General features: G+C 37.9%; 1 protein-coding gene across 7 annotated transcripts in view; it reads right to left on the bottom strand.

Moving 5' to 3' along the window:
• PDSS2 (decaprenyl diphosphate synthase subunit 2) overlaps positions 1-20422 on the bottom strand; it is a 288051-nt gene that overhangs the window by 67552 nt on the left and 200077 nt on the right. For 6 of the 7 annotated variants that reach the window (XR_002336490.2, XM_084976744.1, XM_021065297.2 and 3 more), the window contains exons 5-6: positions 12713-12886; positions 11498-11629 (exon numbers count right to left, since the gene is read on the bottom strand). Coding sequence is in view for 5 of the 7 variants with exons in the window: in XM_084976744.1 (XP_084832870.1) it covers positions 11498-11629; positions 12713-12886 (306 nt within the window). In the remaining 2 variants the exon portion in view is untranslated. Of the gene's footprint in view, positions 1-8693; positions 9869-11262; positions 11630-12712; positions 12887-20422 lie in introns of those variants that run through there. The other variant, XR_014815633.1, reaches the window with a different exon arrangement.

Consider the following 20422-nt stretch of genomic DNA (forward strand, 5'->3'; position numbering starts at 1 on the left):
AACACTGTTGTCATTTTGTAATAGACATCAATACTTCAATCCTTCTTATGGCTGGATAATAATCCATTGCATGGATATACCATGTTTTGTTTATCCATTCATCACATGACAAACATTGGGTCACTTCTACCTTTTGGCTATTGTAAATACTGTTGTGCGTGTTTTTGTTTGAACCAAAGTCTTTAAGTATAATCTGTATTATTTCAGCAATTCTTCATCTGTCCCCATACTGCCCCATATTTTTCACCTTCCATCCAAATCATAATACTTTAAAAAAATTTTAATGGAGTATTGTTGTCTTACAATGTTGTATTAGAGTGTACAGCAAAATGAATCAGTTATGTGTGTGTGTGTGTGCGCGCACACACGTGCATGCATCTCCTTTTTTCCGATATATTACAGAATATTGAGTAGATTTCTCTGTGCTATACAGCAAGTCCTTGCTAGTTATCTATTCTCTACATAATCATGTGTATGTGCCAGTCCCATCTCCCCAATTTACCCCTCCCTGCTATGATTTCCCCCTTTGGTAACCATAAGTCTGAATTTGAAATCTGTTTCTGTTTTGTAAATAAGTTCTTTTGTATCATTTTTACTAGATTCCACATATAAGTGTATCATGCAATATTTGCCTTTCTCTGTCAGACTCATTTCACTTAGTATGATAATCTCTAGGTCCATCTATGTTGCTGCAGATGGCATTATTTCGTTCTTTTTTATGACTGAATAATATTCTATTGTATATATGTACTGCAACTTCTTTATCCACTCTTCTGTTGATGGACATTTAGGTTGCTTCCATGTTTTGACTATTATAAATACTGCTACAGTGAACACTGGGGTGCACTGTATCTTTTTTTTTTTTTTTTTTTTTTTTTTGCCATTTCTTGGGCTGCTCCTGAGGCATATGGAGGTTCCCAGGCTAGGAGTCCAATCAGAGCTGTAGCCACCAGCCTACACCAGAGCCACAGCAATGCAGGATCCAAGCCGTGTCTGCAACCTACATCACAGCTCACGGCAACGCCAGATCCTTAACCCACTGAGCAAGGCCAGGGATGGAATCTGCAATCTCATGGTTCCTAGTTGGATTCGTTAACCACTGAGCCCCTATGGGAACTCCTGTATCTTTTCAAATTAAGGTTTTCTCCAAATATACATCCATGAGTGGGATTACTGGGTCATATGGCAGTTCTATATTTAATTTTTTTTTAGGGCTGTACCAGTGGCATATGGAAGTTCCCTGGCTAGGGGTCGAATTGGAGCTACAGCTTCTGGGTTATGCCACAACCACAGAAACGTGGAATCCAAGCCGAGTCTGTGCTATACCTCATAGCTCAGGGCAACACCAGATCCCCTAGCCACTAAGTGAGGCCGGAGATTGAACCTGCATCCTTAAGGATATTGGTCAGATTTGTTTCCACTACATCGCTTTTTTATGATGGCCATTCTGATTGGTGTGAGGTGATATTTTATTGCAGTTTTGATGTGCAATTCTCTAATAATTTGTGATGTTTATAACATCTTTTCATGTGCTTTTTGGCCATGTCTGTCTTCTTTGAAGAAATGTCTACTTAGATCTTCTGCCCATTTTTTTTTTTTTTTAAAATAAAGCTGCATGAGATGTTTGTATATTTGAGATGAATCCCTTGTTGGTCACTCTGTTTGCAAATATTTTCTCCCTTTCTGTGGCTTGTCTTTTTGTTTTGTTCATGGTTTCTGTTGCTGAACAAAAGCTTTTAAATTCAATTAGGGCCCATTTGTTTAATTTTGTTTTTATTTTCATAACTCTAGGATGTGGATCCAAAAAGTTTTTTGTTTTGTTTTGTTTTTGCTTTTTAGGGCCGCACCTGCGGCATATGGAGATTCCCAGGCTAGGGGTCTAATCAGAGCTACAGCTGTGACCTACAGCACAGCTCATGACAACACCAGATCCTTAATCCACTGATGGAGGCCAGGGATGGAATGGGGAACCTCATGGTTCCTAATCGGAATTGTTTCTGCTGTGCCACAACGGGAACTCTCCAAAAAGATATTTTTGAGTTATGTCAAAGAGTGATCGGCTTATGTTTTCTTCCAGGAGTTTTATAGTATCTGGTCTTAATGTTTAGGTCTTTAATCCATTTTGAGTTTATTTTTGTGTATGGCATTAGAGAACATTCTTTTTTTTTTTTTTTTGCTATTTCTTGGGCCGCTCCCGCAGCATATGGAGGTTCCCAGGCTAGGGGTCCAATCGGAGCTGTAGCCACTGGCCTACGCAAGAGCCACAGCAACTCGGGATCCGAGCCGCGTCTGCAACCTACACCACAGCTCACGGCAACGCCGGATCGTTAACCCACTGAGCAAGGGCAGGGACCGAACCCGCAACCTCATGGTTCCTAGTCGGATTCGTTAACCACTGCGCCACGATGGGAACTCCCGGCATTAGAGAACATTCTAATTTCATTTTACATGTGGCTGTCCAGTTTTCCCAGCACCACTTATTGAAGAGAATGCCTTTTCTCCACTGTATATTCTTGCTTCCTTTGTCAGACTGGTTGACCACAGGTGCCTGGGTTTATCTCTCGGCTTTCTATTCTGTTCCATTGATCTATATTTCTATTTTTGTGCCAGTACCATACTGGTTTGAATTATTTTTTTTTTCTGCATACACTGCATGTTTGTCCATCTGCATCCCTTTTTTATGGCTTCTGTTGTGTAGGGAGATCTCATTCCCATCTTTGCTGTCAAGATCTTCTTCAAGGACTGTCTCAAATATCATCTACCTGACAAAACCTTTCTTGACTTTCCCAATGGGTCTCAAATTTTCTTTCCTCTGAGCTCCCCAAATGATACCAATTACAGTATTCCTTATATTTGTGTGTTTCTCTTTATAAGGCCACAGATAACCTTCACATACTTTATTCTATAGTCAAGAACTTTGTTACTTCAAGTACAACAGAAAACCTTAATAAATATTTTAATTTAGGAGATTTTCAGAGCCATTTCATAGTCTTTGTGGTTTCATATACAGTCTTTTCAAATGCTCACACTGTACACCCTCTATAATTGTCAATATTACTCCTTTGAAACAAAATAACTTAACTAGAAAAAATATCACATGGCGTTAATGAGGACTCTCTGAATGTGCTCTTTCTCTTTTGTTTAAAAATATACATGTGTTGGAGTTCCCATCATGGCCCAGAGGAAATGAATCCGACTAGGAACCATGAAGTTGCCAGTTTGATCCCTGGCCTCTCTCAGTGGGTTAAGGCTCTGGCATTGCCGTGAGCTATGGCATAGGTCGCAGATATGGCTTGGATCTGGCCTTGCTACAGCTGTGGCATAGGCCAGCAGCTGTATCTCCGATTAGACCTCGTGCCTGGGAACCTCCAGATGCCACAGGTGGGGCCCTAAAAAGCACAAAAAAAAAAAAAAAAAAGAATATACATGTGTTGCGTTCATGCACACCAGCTTTGCCTGGCAACTTTTGATTCCCTTTTGGAATATGAAGTAAAAGTAGGTATCTAGGGACAAGTGAGTTATAGCTTAGCATTGGTAATATGTAGTTCACTTAAGATATTTTATGGCTGGTTATGACAGTGTCAGAATGTCACAAGCCTAAGTGACATTTCAGTACTTTCAGAAATAGCCAGGAAAATACAATCATAATTCTTACTTCTTCAGGTTACTTATAATGGCAGCAGAAAACTAAAAGGATCATTAAAAATAAAGCTTACTGACCTGCAATAGCCCCTGGATTCCCTGAATGTGAGAGCTCTGTGGTTCTCTGAAGGATTTTACTTTTGTTAGGAATCAATATGATAGCTGAGTAATGACTTCAGCTCCCTGGGGTGAATCACTCATTCACCACTGGTATTTTTACCTGATCATTATTTTTCAGCAGCTACAAATTTAAATTTAAAATTAAGGTAGGGAGGGATCTGTAGAATTTGTTATGGAGACATTGCTCAACAAATATTTTTCAGCTGTTTCGGGTCTGCCCTGGTGCTCTAAACTGCCCCTTATGAAAGTGCATAGTGTGTATGTGCATGCCTATGGGTGTGATGGAAGAAGGCTATCCAATCTTAAGATTTGGGAAGGAAGGGGAAGTTGGAGGAGGTAGGAGAGTCCATTATGAAAAATTCCAGAGGTGCTCTGCTTCTTGGTTTCACAGTGACATTGAATGGTCACTAAGGGTGTGTGATCTGGTCTTCTCTTCCTTGTCTAGATATTAATTCTCACTCTCCCTAAGCAGGAAATCAAAAGGGTAGATGGGACACAAACCTGTCTGAGGAGAGTAGACAAGTAATTTTACATGTGATAATAAGAAATCAGAATTGTCTTCCATCATTGAGAGCAAGACTTTTCTATCTCTCACTATCAAAGCTAGTATTAAACTTCTAATAAATATTTTTCTTATAGTGCATCTCTTGCTTAAAAGATGATTTTTTTTTTTTTTTGTCTTTTTAGGGCTGCACCTGTAGCATATGGACGTTCCAAGGCTAGGGGTCTAATTGGAGCTGTAGCTGCTGGCCCATGCCACAGCCATGCCAGATCCAAGCCGTGTCTGTGACCCACACCACAGCTCACAGCAATGCCAGATCCTTAATCCACTGAGTGAGGCCAGGGATCCAACCTGTGTCCTCTTGGATACTAGTCAGATTCATTTCTGCTGAGCCACGACGGGAACACCCTTCAAAGATTTTAGAAGTAACTTCGTAGATTTATTTGATAGCTGAAAGGGACCTTAGAGATGAGCTAGTTCCATGCCATCACTTTACGAAAAATAATAAAAAGGATGTTAAACAATGTGACTAAGATTAAACAGATGCTATCAGAGCCCAAACTAGAATCCAGGTATTCCAAACCCTGGTCCTCCACAAGCCACTTCTGCTATACCAACCTGACTCTGTTTAATAAAACAGCCTGCCACCAAACAGCCTGTCCGCTAAAGACCACACCACACAAATTTTCTGACAAGTATTAATTGGATGACTACTTCAAGTAAGCCACTACACTGGAACTATGGGTAATTCAAAGGTGAATTCGCTATTATCCTTAAGGATCTCACAATAAAATTCAAACCTGACAGAAGAAAGGATCACAAAATGCAGAGGAGGTAAATATCACAAAAAGCTGGAAAGACAGCATTAGAACTAATTTCAGGATTAATAAGCAACCTCCTTGAGATTTAGAATAGAATGTCCCTCCAAAGTGTTATGTAAATTGTCTCCCCTGGCTCTGATTGGGGGGCCTTCACAGAACAAGATCACTATCATAGAGCTTTATATAAACATAAAATATAATTTATAAAAATAAACTCAAGTAAGGATTCTTTAATCTGAAAAGTGTTGTACCCTGTATGCCAGAAACTAACTTATTTCTTATTTGCTTCTGATGAATTAACCTTCTCTTCTTCAATGATACTGTTTATAAGCCAGACATGTAGATTTAAGGAGAAGGGCCTGAAGTCCATGGGGTAAATCCCAGCAGCACGGTGGGGCCTTGAGGCAGGCAATAAACTGCCAATCTTTCCTGGAGAATGAGGGTTTAGAGATGACCACAGGGGACCTAGGTTAGAGGACGCAAACTCATCTGCTCAGGACAAAATTGAGTTGATAACTTGAGTTAATGCCTAAGCCATAGGCTCTTTGGAAAGGATATTCCTGTGAACTGAAAATCAACTTGAAGATAATGATTTGGGAATATTTTACCAGCTGTTTAGGAAATCCTGGACTCTCATGTTGTCTTTACCTACAATTTTGCCTGTTTGCAAAGACACTAAGAGTTAAATATGTCCCTTCTCTGTGAAGGTTCTTTAAAATTCATATCTATTGGAGTTCCTGTCGTGGCTCAGTGGTTAACAAATCCGACTAGGAACCATGAGGTTGCAGGTTCGATCTCTGGCCTTGCTCAGTGGGTTGGGGATCCGGCATTGCCGTGAGCTGTGGTGTAGGCCTGTGGCTACAGCTCCAATTAGACCCCCGGCCTGGGAACCTCCATATGCCATATGCCGCAGGTGCAGCCCTAGAAAAGACAATAAAAAAAGTCATATCTATGCTACATATACATACACACATACACACACACATACACACACACACACACATTGATATATAGCCAATACACACTGGCTATACTATGAATAGCCAATGGAGCGTTGATAGCTTTCATTTAACATATTTAGTTGTATCTTTTCAACCAAAACGTAAATCTGCAATGTATTTTAATGTAACCCACTTAGAGCTCCTAACACCATCTGTATATATATATATTTTTGGTTCAGCTGTCAAAAAACACACAAATATACTCTTGTAATACAATGTTTAATGGTTGTGTAATACTTCATTGTATTACACTTCATTTAACTTTTTTCTATTTTTAAATGGATCAATTTTAATTTTCTTCCTTTTACAGTTAGTATTTTACTACATATTTTAATATGTAAGTCTTTGCCTACATCTCTGATATTTTTACTGGGATACACTGTTAGAAGTGGAATTACTATAGCAAAGTATATAAACTTTTTTTTTTTTTGTCTTTTGTCTTTTTGTTGTTGTTGTTGCTATTTCTTGGGCTGCTCCCGCGGCATATGGAGGTTCCCAGGCTAGGGGTTGAATCGGAGCTGTAGCCACCGGCCTACGCCAGAGCCACAGCAACGCGGGATCCGAGCCGCGTCTGCAACCTACACCACAGCTCACGGCAACGCCGGATCCTTAACCCACTGAGCAAGGGCAGGGACCGAACCCGCAACCTCATGGTTCCTAGTCAGATTCGTTAACCACTGCGCCACGACGGGAACTCCAGTATATAAACTTTCAAACTAAATGTTTACAAATAAAAACAAATACATGTATAGTGTTTAAAATGTTGAATAGTACAAGACTTACAACAAAACATCCCTAGCATTCTGCAGACCTTGTCTTTCCCATTTCCCTCTCTTTAGTTATTTCTTCTGTTGATCTTTATTATTATTATTTTTAAGTGGATTCACTTAATTTTAAAAATTAAAAAAAATTTTTTGGCCACACCCATGGTATGCGTTAGTTCTGGCCAGGAATTGAACCCAAGGCACAGCAGCGATGATGTTGACTCCTTAGCCACTAGGTCACCTGGGAACTGCTGTTTATTTATTTTATTTGTTTTATAGGGCTGTACCCAAGGCATATGAAAGTTGTCAGGCTAGGGGTCAATCTGAGCTATAACTGCTTACCTACCCCACAGCCACAGCAACTTGGGATCCGAGCTGTGTCTGCAAACTACACCACAGCTCATGGCAATCCTGGATCCCCAGCACACTGGGCGAGGCCAGAGATGCAACCCACATCCTCATGGATACTAGTAGGATTCGTTTCTGCTGTGCCACAAAGGGAACTTCCACTACTGTTTATTTAAATATTGTTCTTCCTTGAGTTTTTTTTTTTTTGGTCGCATCCACAGCATATGGAAGTTCCCAGGCTAGGGGTCGAACTGGAGGTACAGCTGCTGGCCACAGCCACAGTAATGCCAGATCCAAGCCGTTTGTGTGACTTACACCACTGCTCATGGCAACACCGGATCCTTAACCCACTGAGCAAGGCCAGGGCACAACCTCATGGTTCCTAGTGAGATTCGTTTCCACTGCACCACAACGGAAACTCCCTTTGAGTTTTGAATTTTAGACATTATCGGAGTTCCCGTCGTGGCGCAGTGGTTAACGAATCCGACTAGGAACCATGAGGTTGCGGGTTCGGTCCCTGCCCTTGCTCAGTGGGTTAACGATCCGGCGTTGCCGTGAGCTGTGGTGTAGGTTGCAGACGCGGCTCGGATCCCGCATTGTTGTGGCTCTGGCGTAGGCCGGTGGCTACAGCTCCGATTGGACCCCTAGCCTGGGAACCTCCATATGCTGCGGGAGCGGTCCAAGAAACAACAAAAAGACAAAAAAAAAAAAAAAAAAAGAATTTTAGACATTATTGAATCTGTGATAAAAGTAATAATTACATTTCTTATATAACCAAACACATTCTTCCCCCCACATGATTAGACTTTTTGGTTTAAATCAGCATTTGGTATTTATATTTTTATGCTATACAAATATTATTCTCTAAGCTATGTAAATACTATTCTATTTCCTTTTTTTTTTAACATTAAAATTGTTTTCACTACAGCTAAGGACTGCTTCATTTTATTCCATATGTTTAATGTGGCTTTTAAAAAAAGTGGGCCCCAAATTCTTTGAAACTGTTCCCATTGGTAGGTGAGGTTTACAGCCTCTCCCCTTGATTCTAGGTGTGCTTGTGACTATTGTGATAGGAGATCACGGAAATGATGGGTGTTCATAAAAGAAGGTGCAGCTTATGCCTTGTTTGCTAGAACCCTTGTATTTGGAGTTCTGAACTGACAAGTAAAAAGTGTGACTGCTCTGAGGTTGCCATGCTGCGAGGAAGCCAAGCTAAATGGAGGGGCCATGAATGAGCACTCCAGTGGGTCACAAGCCTCATTTTCTTTTTTGTCTTTATAGGGCTGAACCCGTGGTATATGGAGGTTCCCAGGCTAGGGGTCTAATTGGAGCTGCAGTCTCCAGCCTACACCAGAGCCACAGCAAAGCCAGATCCAAGCTGCGTTTGTGACCTACACCACAGCTCACGGCAATGCCGGATCCTTAACTCACTGAGTGAGGCCAGGGATCGAACCTGCAACCTCATGGTTCCTGGTTGGATTCGTTAACCACTGAGCCATGATGGGAACTCCTTAAGCAGCTAAGTTTTGGGATAATCTGTTATGTAGCAGCAGTATCTGAAACACTGATCTTTCTATGTTCCTATCATTAATCTGTCCCTAAATTCTCAATATGGTCAGGTGTATCAGGGGATCATCAATTTCATTTTTCCTTAGAGAAACTTCTTCTGAAGATCTCTGTCCTTTTTCCCAATCTGGCCTGTATGCACAGCCATCAGCTTAGGACTTGCTTGGATGAGAGACAGTGTAGCATGTTACTTAATGATGCCGGCCCTGTAGCCAGGCTGCCTGGGTTTGAATCCTGGCTCACAACTTGCAATGCTGTGTGACTGTGCTCTCTCTGCCTCAGGTTTCTCATTAGAACACTGGTTGGCACATAGTAAGTGTTCTTATTGTTAACATCTTTGTTGTATTATTCTTCCCTTCATATGTCCTAAGAATTCCCATCACCTCACACCTATGTCTGATCCCCTGCTTCCTAAATTTCACATCTCTTTCTTGCTTGTATACTCCCTTGTCTTGAAAGAATTCATTACCAGCTCTAAAGAAAAGATGCTTGGGAGTCCCCTTGTGGCTCAGTGGGTTAAGGATCTTGCATTGTCACTGCTGTGGTACGTGTTCGATCCCTGGCCTGGGAACTTCCTCATGCTGTGGGCATGGCCAAAAAAAAAAAAAAAAGTTTTTTTGAGACTTTAGCTGTTCTAAATTGTCCTTATTAAATAAATAAATAGTCCTTATTTAATGTCATACTTGATAATATGACCAGCATAAAATTCTAAGTTGGAAACAATTTTCTCTTTGAATGTTGAAATTATTATTCCATTGTCTTAAAGCTTTCAGTGTTACTACTAAGACCATTTTGATTCTTGATCCTTTCTTCGTGTAAGTATTAGGATCTCTTCTTTATATCCATTGTTTCAAAATTTGATAATGATGTCATTTGATGTGGGCCTTTTTCAATTCATCCTTTAGAGTACCATTTCAGTTTGGAGACTCAGGTCCTTCAATTCTTGGAATTTTTTTCTTAAAAAAAAATTCTTTGTTATTTGTTAATTTTCTCACCTCCATTTCAGTTTTCTCCTTACGGGATTCAACAGATACAGGGTCTCTCGAATTGGTCCTCTAATTTTCTCATCTTTTCTAATTTCTATTGTGTTTTTTGGTCAATTTGCTGGGGTGTTTTCTTATTTCTATCTTCCATTCTTCTCCTAATTACAAAAATTCTTTCATATTTTATATTTTATATTTATTTATTCTTGGGCTATGATTTTTTAATATATCACTTGTTCTTATTTCATGGATGTAATACCTTATCTCACTGAGTACATTGATCATAGTGTTTTTGGAAATGCCTTTTTTTTTCCTTCTTGAACTGTCTCTGTTACCTCTAAGTTCCCGCTTTTCACCAGTTTGCTTTTGTTTGTTCTTTCATGGCAGAGGCTGTTCTCCAATGCCCAGTGGTCCTCTAAGGTACTTCAGTTGGCTATTCTGGGCCCTTAGATACTCTGAGGCTTGTCAATGGGTGGGCCTCGCTGCAGGGCAGCCAGTCAGGGATGCGGCATGTTTACTGAGGGAGCCTCAAATGTCCACATCTGCAGGGCTTTTTTTCTGGGTTTGACAGGGTCCCCAGAAAGGAATCCTCTTATTTTCTACCCGGTGAATATGAGGCATCTTGGCTGGCTGTCAGCATTTTAAGAGCCTTTTGGGGAGAAGGGGTAGGAGAGGGAAAATCTTTTCTTTCTGGAAGCAGATATCCTCAGGCTCTCTCTACATTAAGTATGGCATCTGCCCCTACCTCAGCTGCACCTGGTTCCTCATGTTCCAGAGTCTCAGATTAACCCAGTCAACTAGAACAACCAAGTTAAGTAATTCTATGAAACACTGGATAAAAGGGTGAGAACTTTTTGTATCAGAGTTCCAGGATTAAAAGAAACCCCAGGAGTTCCCGTCGTGGCGCAGTGGTTGACGAATCCGACTAGGAACCATGAGGCTGCGGGTTCGGTCCCTGCCCTTGCTCAGTGGGTTAACGGTCCCGCGTTGCCGTGATCTGTGGAGTAGGTTGCAGACGTGGCTCGGATCCCGCGTTGCTGTGGCTTTGGCGTAGGCCGGTGGCTACAGCTCCGATTGGACCCCTAGCCTGGGAACCTCCATATGATCGGCGGGAGCGGCCCAAGAAATAGCAAAAAGACAAAAAAAAAAAAAAAAAAAAAAAAAAGAAACCCCAAAAAGTTCCCTCTCATTTTCTACACCTTCACTCTTTCACAAAAAATAGGAAATTTTACCCAATTCAAGTCCTTTTACCCCTCTTACTTAACCATACTTTTTTTTTCTTCTTTGATAATGCCTCAGAACTTGAGTATTCAGGGTCCAAGTTTGTTTTAAAATAACCCAATGAGCTGACAGACGGAGCTCCTGGAATTCTGCAGCTTGTGCTAGAGTCTACAGATGGGAAATTGCCGTCAGTTAAAGGGTGGTGCTATTACCATAGCCCAATTTTTGAAAGCCTTTAGAAAAAGAAAAATCATCTGAGTTAATTAGCATTCACCACAGGCACTAGTTTTGTACTGCAGTATTCTAAGAACTCAGATAATAAGAAAACACATATTGTAGTCTCTCACTTTCAAACATTTACCTCACAAAAATGTAGATTACAAAGTAAGAATTTTACCTGTGATATGAATAAGCTCTTATACGACTGATCTATAGGGCTGATTAGTCTTAGACCATCATAAAATATGACTTATATTCTAAAATCAACCAAATACTACTGGTACCTAAAATAGGAGTAATTTCATATTACCTTTCTGATCTGCTTAATCCACAAATCTCTTCCAAGAAACTCCTGATGTAAGACTACAGGAGCTGAGTTTAGATTAAAAGTCAAGGAGTCACTGGTCTTTTCTTTAATAAAAGGCTGGAGATCAGAATTTATCTAGAAGAAGTAGCCAAAAGAGTTAAATCAGTGAAATGCATATACACTGGCATGTTTTAGTCATATTCAGAAAGCACCAGCTAATACAATGAAAAATAATGTGTAAGGAATGCTGTCTTTTGATGTATTTTAATAAACAAAAGAACAGTTCATATGGTCAACAGTAATCTTTAAAATTCTTTGAAATAGTTTTCTCCCAACATATTCTTTTTTTTTTAATTTGGCAGCAGCTTTTATTTGGCTTTTTGCTTTTTTATTTAAAAAATAATTTTTAAAAATGTTCTGGCTGTATCCATGGCATGTAGAAGTTCCTGGGCCAGGAACTGAACCTGTACCACAGCAGTGCTCCGAGCTGCTGCAGTGACAACGCTGGATCTTAACCCTCTGCGCCACAAGGGAATGCTTTATTTTGCTTTTTAAGTTCAAGGTAAGGATTTACAAAAAGCTTTAATAAGTATAAATGCTTAAAAAACTAATCAAGGATTTAATAAAATATGTAAAAACCTCATCTGGAGATATTACATATGTCTGTAGACATTTCCCCCCCTTATGGGCTAAGTACCATCTAAGAAATATACACTAAATAAAATTTTTAAATTATATATACATTAGAGGCAGCAATATAACACCTAATCTTGAGACATTTTATATTTCATTATCGTCATTCAAAAGAATCGGTTATTAGAATTAAAGCTTTTAATTTTGTTCCTTCTATTTCTAAATTTCAGTAACTTTCCACAATTTGTTTTACATAAGAAATATAATGGAACTGTAAGAAAAATGCAAATATTCTTCCATCCTTTGGCTGCCAATATTACACGTTATTTAGTAATTTGCAAGAATTCTTTCAAGATCCCTTTCAGGTGGTAAGAAAAAAAATCACAAATAATGGTTTAAGTAAGCTGTAGCTTTCTATCAAAATTATGCGGTACTCACCAATCATTCTGTTTATATTATATAATAACAATCACCATGTATGATAGCTTTTATGTATACAATAAACAGTTTTTGACATATAAATGCAGTTTATTAAATGGTAAGGAGTTTTTTGTGTATCATTTTAGTGAAAGGGTGTGCAAATACCTTATGACTCATGGCCATGTGCTTCCCATACTGAAATGCCATATCCTGAACCTCAGCATCATGCTTTGCTAATTCCATTGCAGCTTGGCAGCTCTTTGCTAATAAGGCACCATGGGAGAGAAAAGTCTGTTCCTTCCAAGTTGATATTCCAATATCATCTGTGATGCGATTTTCCTAAAAAATGCAACAAATGCCAAGATAAAAAAGGTTTTAGGAGTGATTTAATTGTTTCAGTTTTTGAATAATAAGCATTAAGAAACAAACTATTCAAAACACTCAGGCTATTATAACAAGACAGAATTAAAAGATGCTGAGCCTAACCTCCACCTCAAGAGAACTCAGGAGGTGGGAACTGCTTTTTTAGGGCAATTGAGAAAAGAATTTAAGAAATGCTGAAGCAAATTATATTTTGAGCTAGGGAACCTGTATAAAGACATACTTATAGGATAAGGCAAAATTAGAAACTTCTATATTCACATCAGTTCTTAATTAAGTGCTACTATTCCAAAATACAAAAATCCTACTGTCTTTAACTTATGTTGAAATGTCAGGGGCTTAATGAAGGAACCGCATTCTCTTATAAATAGAAAAATCAGAGAGGAAGTAACCCACTATAATGGAGTATGATTAGATTATACTATTCATCAAAGTTTATTCTCATAAGAATAAACAAGGCTATAAGAGAAAATATAACTAGTTTATTTAATTTCATCTTTTTACATTATGAAAATCATAACAGTATCTGTAAGTATACACACACCTGCTGACTTCAGATCAGTGATGACCAATAAAAATATAACGTAAGCCGCATATGCAATTAAAAATTTGCTAGTAACTACATTAAAAAGTGAAAAGAAACAGGTAAAATTAATCTTAATGACATTTTATCTATCCCAATTTACCCAAAATATTACTCTTATAATCAATGTAAAATTACTAATATTTTACATTCTTTTTTAATACTAAGTTTTCAAAATCAGAGTGTATTTTACACTTACAGCACATCAGAAGCAACATTTCAAGCCCTCAGTAGGTACAAGGAGCTGGTAGCTACCTTAGTGGAGAGTTCTGCATTAGGCAGTGAGCTCTCTGAGGACAAGAATGATGAAACCATATATAAAATGATGCTCATTTTATGGTGTTTCTTTGAAACCTCAAACTAACTAGAATCCATCCAGAAGGATTAGTTAACCCAAACACTTTACTTCCTGCCACCCATACTGCAATCCTCCTTTCACCATTATTTGGGGACAAAATAAAAAATATTAAAAACCTAAACAGAGACCACTAAAAAATGATCTCAGATTTAGCCCCACCTCTTTCACCATGCTGAAGGGAATCTTCAACCCATTGGTCAGATTGAATTTTCAATTTTATATTGCTTTTAAACAAAAAGAGTTCTACTTATAGCAACAGTTACAAATAGCCAACATAGAATTGTGTAATAATCAAAAAATCCACAAGGGAAGAAACAACAGCACATAAACCACTTTACAAAACATTAGTTATAAATAATAATATTTAATTTTAGAAATCTGAGAATGGATTTTTAGACACTTTTTAAAATTATAAATTAACAATGTTCTGTCATTTTTAAAATTATAATTGATTAACAATGTTCTGTCAACAATGTACTTATAGCAAAGTAACCCAGGTATACATATACATACATTCTTTCTTTCACATTATCCTTCATCATGTTCCATCACAAGTGATCAGATACAGTTCCTTGGGCTATACAAAATCTCATTTTAAAATACATGAAATTAAATATCATATTAATACACCTAAGATAAAAACCATGTTATCTCTCCATATATACTAAAGATCCATTTGACAAAATTCAACTCCTATTGTTAGTGGGAAAAAAATAGGAATAGATATGTATTTCTCTAATATGACAGGTGTTGAGGGGCGTTGTGCATACATGCATGGGCACACATGTTTAGGCAAAAGTCAGCAAATACTTTATGGGGAAACACACGAGTCTTTCTCTCTAAAATCAGGAATAAGACAGAGATACACACAATGCCACTGCTATTTAACAATGTAGTAGAAGAGTCAAGAAAAGGATAGATGTATAAAAATTAGAAAGCAAGAGTTTAACTATCACTATTTGGAGACAATATAACTCTATATTGGGAAAAACCAAGAGACTCAACCTAAAAAAACAAGAATATAATTCAGAAAGGTAGCAGCATATAAAATTCATAAAATTTATAATTAACATACTAGATGTATTAACCATAGCTTTCATGCATAAAAACAAATCAGAAAGTATAAATAGGGTCTTTTCTTCCATTATATCTATGAAAAGAAAAATTTAAAAACTTGGAATAAACTTAGAAATGTACAAAATCTATAAGAAGAAAATTTTAAAATACTATTGAGGGAAAGTTAATTAAATATAAAGGCATATCCTGTTTAAAGATAGTAAGGTCCAACCTCGTAAAGTTACTTCAATAAAATTAACACCACCCGTGCCCACAGTCCTCCTCCTCCCCAACTCAGGGAAGCTGATCCTAACGTACACATGGGAAAAGCCAAAAAGAATAGGTAGGAAGCTGTGAAAAAGAAGAGCAGGGTGGGATGGGGGTGGGGGTGGAGAAGAGAGGGGAGATGAGGACAGCAGATGATGTTTATTCCTACCAGATATTACAGCATTTTATAATAAGTCTTGATGCTTTTTTTTAATGTGTACTTTTTAGACAGACAAACACTGGAACAAAATAGAAAGGCCAGAAATCAATCAAACTATATATAAGAATTTACTGTATTTTAGGGAAAAGTTGGACTTCTCAGTAAATGGTGCTGGTACAACTGAATAGCCATCTGGAAAAAAATTAAGACTGATCTGCATTTCACATAATTTATCAGGATAAACTCCACATTGCAAAAATAAAAGCAAAACAGCCACAGAACCTCAGACAACATTAGAAGACAAAAGACAGTAAGGAAAAAGTATTTGCATTTCCTATCACAGACAAATGACAAATCTCCCTGTGATAGGACCCCTACCATATGGTACCAATGGGGCCCCACAAAGATGGCCTCCTAATCCCTGGAGTCTGCAAATGTTACCTTACCTGGCAAAGGGGACTCTGCAGTGATGATTAAATTCAAGATCTTGAGATGGGGGGATTATCCCAGATTAACTGGCTGAGTCTAACACAATCAAAAGGATCTTCAGAAAAGGGTGGTAGCAGCAGGGTCTGAAAATGGAGGATGGAGCCACAAACCAAGAGAAAAAAAAAAAGAAGAAACTAGAAAGGGCAAGGAAAGGAATTCTCCCCTAGAGCCTCCAGGAGGAATGCAACCTTGCCAATATCTTAATTTGGGGGCTTCTGACCAATAAAAAAAAAAAGTTTCCATCTCCCTAAAGCTTCACTCAGTGTCGGTGAGGCCACGAAGAAATGGGTCTCTCAAATATGTCTCAACATTACAAATGTATTTGCCCTATGACCCAGCAACCCTACTTCCAGGAATTAATTCTACACACAAGCCCTCACACTTATGAAATTAAATACATACAAAGTTATGGTCTATTGCTCATCCAGCTGTCAGGGTTATCTTTTTAAAACATAAGCCAGACAGAAGCACGCTGGCCTTCATGATGTTTCGCAACATTCCAGGCCTGGTCCCCCTTTAGGCCTCCACATGCGCTGTTCTTCCCAGACGTTTGCAGGGCTCAATGTCTCACTGCTTTTGGGTCTGTAATCAGATTGCAATTCCACATCCCTTCAGCATCATTTCCTGTCTCTTTACTCTGCTTGAAATGTTTTTCCTTGATACTACTGGACCTCTGAAATAGTTACGTGTTTAATTGCTTACTGCCGGTCCCTGTTACAAGAATGTCAGCTCCATGAAAGCAAGGACTTTGTTTTGCCCTCTGCTGAATCATCAGCACCCAAAATAGTGCACTAGGTGTGTAACAGTATTTGCTGACTCTTTATCTTTCTTTTGGTATCTTCCTCTTTTCCGCTCTTCCACCTTCTCCTATCCTTCCTGTACTGAGCATAACAAAGAATTGAAGTAGTTCTCCCTGAATGCCTTCCTCCCACCCATAGAATCAAGATAAGCTCTACTGCTTAGAATTCAAGGCAATGGTACAAGGCAATACTTCTGGCTTCTTCTTCCCCCAAAATAGCCTCTTTGAGGCCTGCATTTCAGCAACAGAGGATAATTTGCTGTTACTTGAATAAAAAATGTATTTGCACACTTGTGTGAATTAAAAAACATTATTCCTTTCAAGGAGAATACCATCTCCTCCCATTCCCTGCCCAGAAAATGGAACATATCCAGTTCAAATATCACTTTGAGAACCATTTGCAAATACTCCCAACAAATACTTCCCTCTTTAGACTAAATAACCTTATTCATATTTCCAAACAGTCCTTAATTCTCTCAGAATTGAATGACTGCTTATTTCTCTGCATCCTTGAGGGTTGGATATAGTCACCTTTACTTAGGCCATATTTAATTTTCAACAAATATTTGCTACATGAATAGAACTGTGTTTATCTGTTACATTTATTAAGTAATTGTGTGTGTTTTTTAAAAAATTTCAAAGTTAATGAGTAGATATATCTATTCAATGCAATTCTGTTGTGGAGTTCCCGTCGTGGCGCCGTGGTTAACGAATCCGACTAGGAAACATGAGGTTGCGGGTTCGGTCCCTGCCCTTGCTCGGTGGGTTAACGATCCAGCATTGCCGTGAGCTGTGGTGTAGGTCGCAGATGCGGCTTGGATCCTGCGTTGCTGTGGCTCTGGCGTAGGCCGGTGGCTACGGCTCCGATTAGACCCCTAGCCTGGGAAGCTCCATATGCTGAGGGAGCGGCCCAAGAAATGGCAAAAAAAAAAAAAGACAATGCAATTCTGTTGTGCAATGAAAAGGAAGGAAGCACTAACACCTGCAATGCCAGGGATGAACCTCAAAAACCTTACACTCAGTGAAAGGAGACTCCTGTGAGACCACATACTGCATGATTCTTTTTTTTTTTTTTTGGCTGTACCCATGGGCATGAGAAGTTCCTGGGTCAGGAACTGAACCTAAGCCATAGCACTGACCCAAGCCATGGTAGTGACAATACCAGATCCTTAAGCCTCTGGACCACCAGGGAATTCTGTATGATTCCGTTTTTATGAAATGCAGATTAGTGGTTGCCTGGGCTGGGGGTGGGAAACAGCCATGAAGGATCTAATGGGTTATTCGTGAAAATGTTCTAAAACTGATTTATGGTGATGGCTATATCATTCAATGCAGATAAATCATTGAATTTTATGCTTGAAATGGCCTAATTTTATAATACATAAAATATATCAATAAAGTTGTTAAAAAAAGAAAAATGGGTGATGAACATAAAATTTAATATTTCTTGGTCTCAAATGCTTAAATTAACATTTAAAAAAATTACATGACTCTCAATTATTTTGTGGTTTGTACACCATCCTCATTTATTCATATAACAAACATTTATTTAGGTTCTATAATGAGTTAGGTTCCTTGTGAAATAGTGTAGATATTAAGATATTTATTAATAGACATTTATTAATAAATAGCCTGTCCTCAAGAAGTTTACAATCCAGGAATAGCATCTATTATCTATTTATATGTGAATACCTGGGCCAACAATCAAACCTGAGCCACAGCACTGACCTGAGTCACAGCAGTGACAACGCTGAGTCCTTAACTGCTAGACCATCAAATAATTCCTATCTTCCTTATTGTGATTAAAACATTTTATTATTCATAATTTCTACATTTTAAATTACACAAGTAATACACAATCACAGAAAAAAAAAAAACAGAAAATTCAGAAAACCAAGAAACAATTAATGTATAGTCCCTTGAAATCTGCTATTATAAGTTAATCAGGTCATAAGTCATTTATTCTGTTCCTAAATAAATCAGAAAGTTTATTCCTTAAACATTAAATTATTACCTATCATGAACTTGATTACAAATGCAACAAAGTCCCTTCATTCATTTCTGTCAGCTTGCCATGAATAAGTTAAGAATATCAAGAAACTGATTTGATAACTACATCCAAATCAGAATCTTCAGACATCAGGTATGTAGAATTGGAGTGAAATGAATGAGTTTAGTTAGAGTAAATGATTCAGACTACTTACAGCATCAATCTACATCTGTGCAGTTAATAAAAGGAAGATACGTTCAGTGGAAATTTACTTTTGATAGGACTTTTTTCCCCCAGAAAGGTAATATAATATGTGTCAACATACCTATGAAATGATTGTCAGATTGAAGTATATTAATTTTAAAAATGTAGGTCTCTTACTCACTGTAACATGACCTTTTTGCTCAAGTAAGATTGGTTCAAAAAACACACAGGAAAAAAAAAATGAAGCCTGCAAGATGATGTTTCCCAAGATAGTGGCACTGGCGGTTTTACTCAGATAGAATACGCTGTTCAGCTACCGAGCTGTCTGGGGGACATCTACTTTGAGTTGCTTTCCTAATGGCAAGAATACCCTTGTACACACCCATTCACAAGAGAGCAAAGTATGTTTGTAAGATGGCCACTCAGGATTAAAAGTCTAGTCCCTGTACTCAGAACAAGGGCAAACTAGCTGACCCAGGAAGATGTCCAAGCCCCAACTTGAACCTGCCAAGCCAAACTTCTACATTTCACATTATAAGAAAAGAGAGTGTTAAAAGTGCTTTAAAGAAAGTATGCAAATAAGTCCTGTTTTTATGTTCCCTACTTCAGATTCATATTCTGAGCTGCTACCTTTATAATTTATCTTTAAAATATGTCTTTTTATATTTATGCAGCATAAATTTGGGTTTTGATAAGAGACCAGATCTATCTAATGCCTCATTTCAACATTTTAAATGTTTGTTTTGAATCAGCCTTTTCAGCTATTTTGAGAAGCTAAACAAGAGCCAAAACATCTACCAGCCTTATTTAAAAAAAAAAAAATCAAATTAAGGAAATTTTCCAATAAAGAACCTCTAAATTTAGGGATAAGAAGGAAGCAAGGGGTAGAAGTGAATTTAATATTTCCTTGGAGCCAACTATGTGATGACACTGTCATATTCATTATCAAAGTAGCTCTCAAAAATCTTAATTAGCATTATTTTTATTTAATAGGTAAGCAGACTTGAAGACTGTATTTTGATTGAGATCGGACATTATTAGTAAGTGGCAGAGATGGGTCTTGGCTTAATAACTGGATTATATTTTGCTTAATACATAATAGAAATACATGCAAAATATCTTTTATAGTTTAAAAAGTAGGTTGTATTTAAGAGTACATGACATGTTTCATCTATGTATCAAAGCATTTTGAACGTGTAAATTAAGTCTTTTAATATATCCATTGAAAAAAAATCCAAGAATCTAGAGCATGTAAGTAACAAGAGTAGAAACAGTAGATACAGTATTTTTTTCAAGAATCCTGAGGAAGGGGGGGAAAAGTATAATATTTTAACAGCATCATCTAATAGGATGAAATAATTTGCTTTGACTCTCTCCAATCACACTGGAGACAATCAAGTAGGTATCTGGAAACTTTACATCTATGCAAGTCATGGGAGAGAAAATGATAAGATTTGTTAAATGTTTATAACTAAAGTCTATTTTAAAAAGTGCTTCTATACAATAAATAAAGCTATTATATATTTACTCATGCATTAGAGAGAAGGGTTGCCAGGGAATTTAAAAGTCAAGAATTCCTCAGTCTAGG

This window comes from Sus scrofa, chromosome 1 (genome assembly GCF_054392235.1).
Source record: "Sus scrofa isolate SSC_HxYL_T2T_F1_AM1 chromosome 1, Sscrofa_HxYL_maternal_Yorkshire_Landrace_v2.0, whole genome shotgun sequence".
Lineage (NCBI taxonomy): Eukaryota > Metazoa > Chordata > Mammalia > Artiodactyla > Suidae > Sus > Sus scrofa.